The sequence below is a fragment of the Monoraphidium neglectum genome (genome assembly GCF_000611645.1).
Source record: "Monoraphidium neglectum strain SAG 48.87 unplaced genomic scaffold scaffold02143, whole genome shotgun sequence".
In the NCBI taxonomy this organism is placed as follows: Eukaryota; Viridiplantae; Chlorophyta; class Chlorophyceae; order Sphaeropleales; family Selenastraceae; genus Monoraphidium; species Monoraphidium neglectum.
Genome location: NW_014011485.1, coordinates 1 through 2,722, shown reverse-complemented (window position 1 = coordinate 2,722; position 2,722 = coordinate 1). Strand labels below are relative to the sequence as shown.

The 2,722-nt window shown below is 65.1% G+C and overlaps 1 protein-coding gene across 1 annotated transcript in view; it reads right to left on the bottom strand.

The window, feature by feature from the left end:
- MNEG_10002 (Protein CAJ1) overlaps positions 1 to 2,504 on the bottom strand; it is a gene marked incomplete at both ends in the record, with an annotated part of 4,252 nt that extends 1,748 nt beyond the window's left edge. Inside the window, 7 exons of the mRNA XM_014041524.1 lie at positions 120 to 280; positions 501 to 599; positions 931 to 1,035; positions 1,321 to 1,413; positions 1,696 to 1,806; positions 2,161 to 2,291; positions 2,501 to 2,504. Of these exons, the coding sequence (XP_013896978.1) occupies positions 120 to 280; positions 501 to 599; positions 931 to 1,035; positions 1,321 to 1,413; positions 1,696 to 1,806; positions 2,161 to 2,291; positions 2,501 to 2,504 (704 nt within the window). The remainder of the gene's footprint in view (positions 1 to 119; positions 281 to 500; positions 600 to 930; positions 1,036 to 1,320; positions 1,414 to 1,695; positions 1,807 to 2,160; positions 2,292 to 2,500) is intronic.
- Between the last annotated feature and the right edge of the window lie 218 nt (positions 2,505 to 2,722).

The following is a 2,722-nucleotide window of genomic DNA, read 5'->3' as shown; positions in this document are numbered from 1 at the left end:
CACACACACACACACACACACACACACACACACACACACGCACGCACACACACACACACACACACGCATGCACACACAGACAAACACGCACGCACACCCCCCTGCTCCGGGCCACCCACCGCGCCATCATGAGGCCGTACAGCTGCACCTTGGCCTCCTCGGGCAGCGTCTCCCCCGCCTCCTCCAGCGCCTTGAGCGCCGCCGCCTGCTGCTGCAGCGCCTCGTCAGCGGCCTCAACGCGTGCCTGGTGCTGCGCCAGCTGGACGGCCGCCTGGGCCGCCTGCGTGGTTGAGTGATGGTGGTTTTGAAGGGGGCGCCACTAAAAGTCAGGGTCGACAATCGAGGAGACGATACAGCAGCAGGTGTCAGCGCAAGTTGCGACGCAACAATTCCCGCGTCAGGGCGCGGCGTCGAGCGTCGCAGTCAGCCGTTGCGGCCCCCCTCGCCTGCAGCTGGCTGCGTATGTTGTGCCCCGTCCGCCGCAGCCGCGCAGCCGCCACCGCGAAGGGGTTGCTGCCCCCCAGGAACGTGGCGGCCTCGTTGGCGTAGACGCCGCCTATGGCCTGCAGCAGCACCTCGCCAAATGACGCCGACGCCAGCTGGGTGGGTGTGTTTAGGAGGGGAAGAGGTGAACAGGGCAGGCAGGTGCGGGCAGGAATGCCAAGGTCAGGGACAAAGGGAAGGCAAGGGGAGGGGCAAGCGCCAAGTTGGGCTGGATTGATGATAACGAGGGCACGTGTGCGCGAGGTGTTGATGGAGCATATTCAAGCCGTGTGGCCCTGACATGGTGCAGGCTGTATTGCTGCGAGCGGGGCCTCGCTGTGCGATAGAACATGCAGCTGCAGCTCATGCATACCCATCAGCGGCCGGTTACTGTCCATCTGCCGCCAAACCCCCACACCAACACCTGTGCGGTGGCGCGCCGCCCACCTGCTGTGCGTTGATGGTCTGCACCTCCGTGAATCCCTCCTTCTCCCCGGCCACATATGGCGACAGCCGCCCCGACAGCGTCACCACCAGCTTGGCAATGCGCACCTGTGCCAGGTGCAGGGGGCCGGGGGGGCGGGGGAGGTGAAGGGGTGGTCAAAATCACGTGTGCTAGTCAAGGGGTGCACCAGCATCAGGCAAACGAGGACTTAGGCTCACTAAACTCAGGTCCCCAAGCTTGAAAACTCACAGTCTTACAGAGAACCTCGCACTCCTACACAAACGCATGTGTCCACGCAACACATACACACGCATACACACACACACCACTCACGCACACACGCACACACGCACACAAACGCACACACGCACACATCCTCTCCAACCCCCCACCTCCTGCATGGCCGTGATCTCGCCCTCACTGAGCTCCCGCCCCTTGGAGGCCGCGGTGGCGATGAGGAACTCACCCACCAGAGGGACAAACAACTGGGGGAGGGGGGGTGGGGGGGGTGTCCAGGGGGCACATGGGCAGCGGAGGGGTGACGGGTTGTAGGCAGTGGTGGTCTGTGATCAGGTAAGAAGTTCAAGATTCGTTGAGGTTTGGGAGGTGAGCACGTTCAGGAGAACGCAAAGCACAAGCTGACGCATCTCCCGTTGAACCCTGCCGGATCAATCATTCACAGAACCAAAACATTGCTGGGCCCTCCTCAGCCCATCCGACTGCCACCGGCGCTGCCCGCCCCCGGCCGCGCCCCTGCGGCTTCTCACCTCCGACCCGAAGAGCATGCCAAACACGGTTGAGGGGTCTATGAAGTTCACGTCCAGCCCCTCTGTGCCGTGCTTGTCGTAGCGCGCCCGCAGCTCAGGGTCAGACAGGACCTGATGTTGGGGGGGGGGGGAACAGGGGGCGAAGAGGGGGCGCTTTTCAGCTTGAGGGTGTCAACGGTTTGGTCAAGCAGACAGGTGTCAGGACACACCTGGTGAGCTGAGCGGCAGGCGCGGGCCAAGGAAAGGCGGCGCCACCGGGGGGACGCATGGCGGTGGCATCAGCTAGTAAAAAGAGTGGGCTTCAAAAGGAGGCACGCCAGCAGCCAACGGCGACCGCAGCCGCAAGGCTCAGCGACACGCTGCTGCCATTGCACCCGAGCCCGCCGCGCCGTCTTCCCCCGGGTCCCCCTGTTTCAAGGCCCCGCCAGGGCCCCTGCCTCGCCCCCCCAGCCCCCCTCTCCCAACCTGGTATGCCTCCCCCAGCAGCTGGAACTTGGTGGTGGCCTCCGCGTTGCCGGCGTTCTTGTCGGGGTGCCACTGGCGGGCCAGACGGTAGTACTGCCGCTTCACCAGGGCCGCGTCAGCGTCGCGCGGCACTGCACAGCCACAGCATTCGGGGCAGGGGGGCGTGCAGCAGCAAGCAAAGGGAATTGTCACGCTGCGGCCGCCGCCGGCGCACGCTGCCTCAGCGGCCGCAGGCCCCGCCTCCCTCGCCTGCTGCCAGGGCGGCCGCATGCAAAGCCATGTTGACTCAAATCGCAGCTGCAGCTGCACCACAACCAGACCCCTGCCCTTGAAACATCACTCATGACAATCGCAAACAATCCTGCTCCCCTCGTCCCCGAGCGCGCGTGCATGAACAGGAGGCCCCCAACCCCCCACCCCCGCACCCTCCAGCAGTGCGTAGTAGTCCACCGCGGGGCGCTCCCCCCTGAGCGCCGCGTTGCGCGCCGCTGCCTCCGCATCGTAGGCCTGCAGCTCAGACCCTGGGGGGTCCTCCCAGGTGCGGCTCTCCTTGTTCCAGACC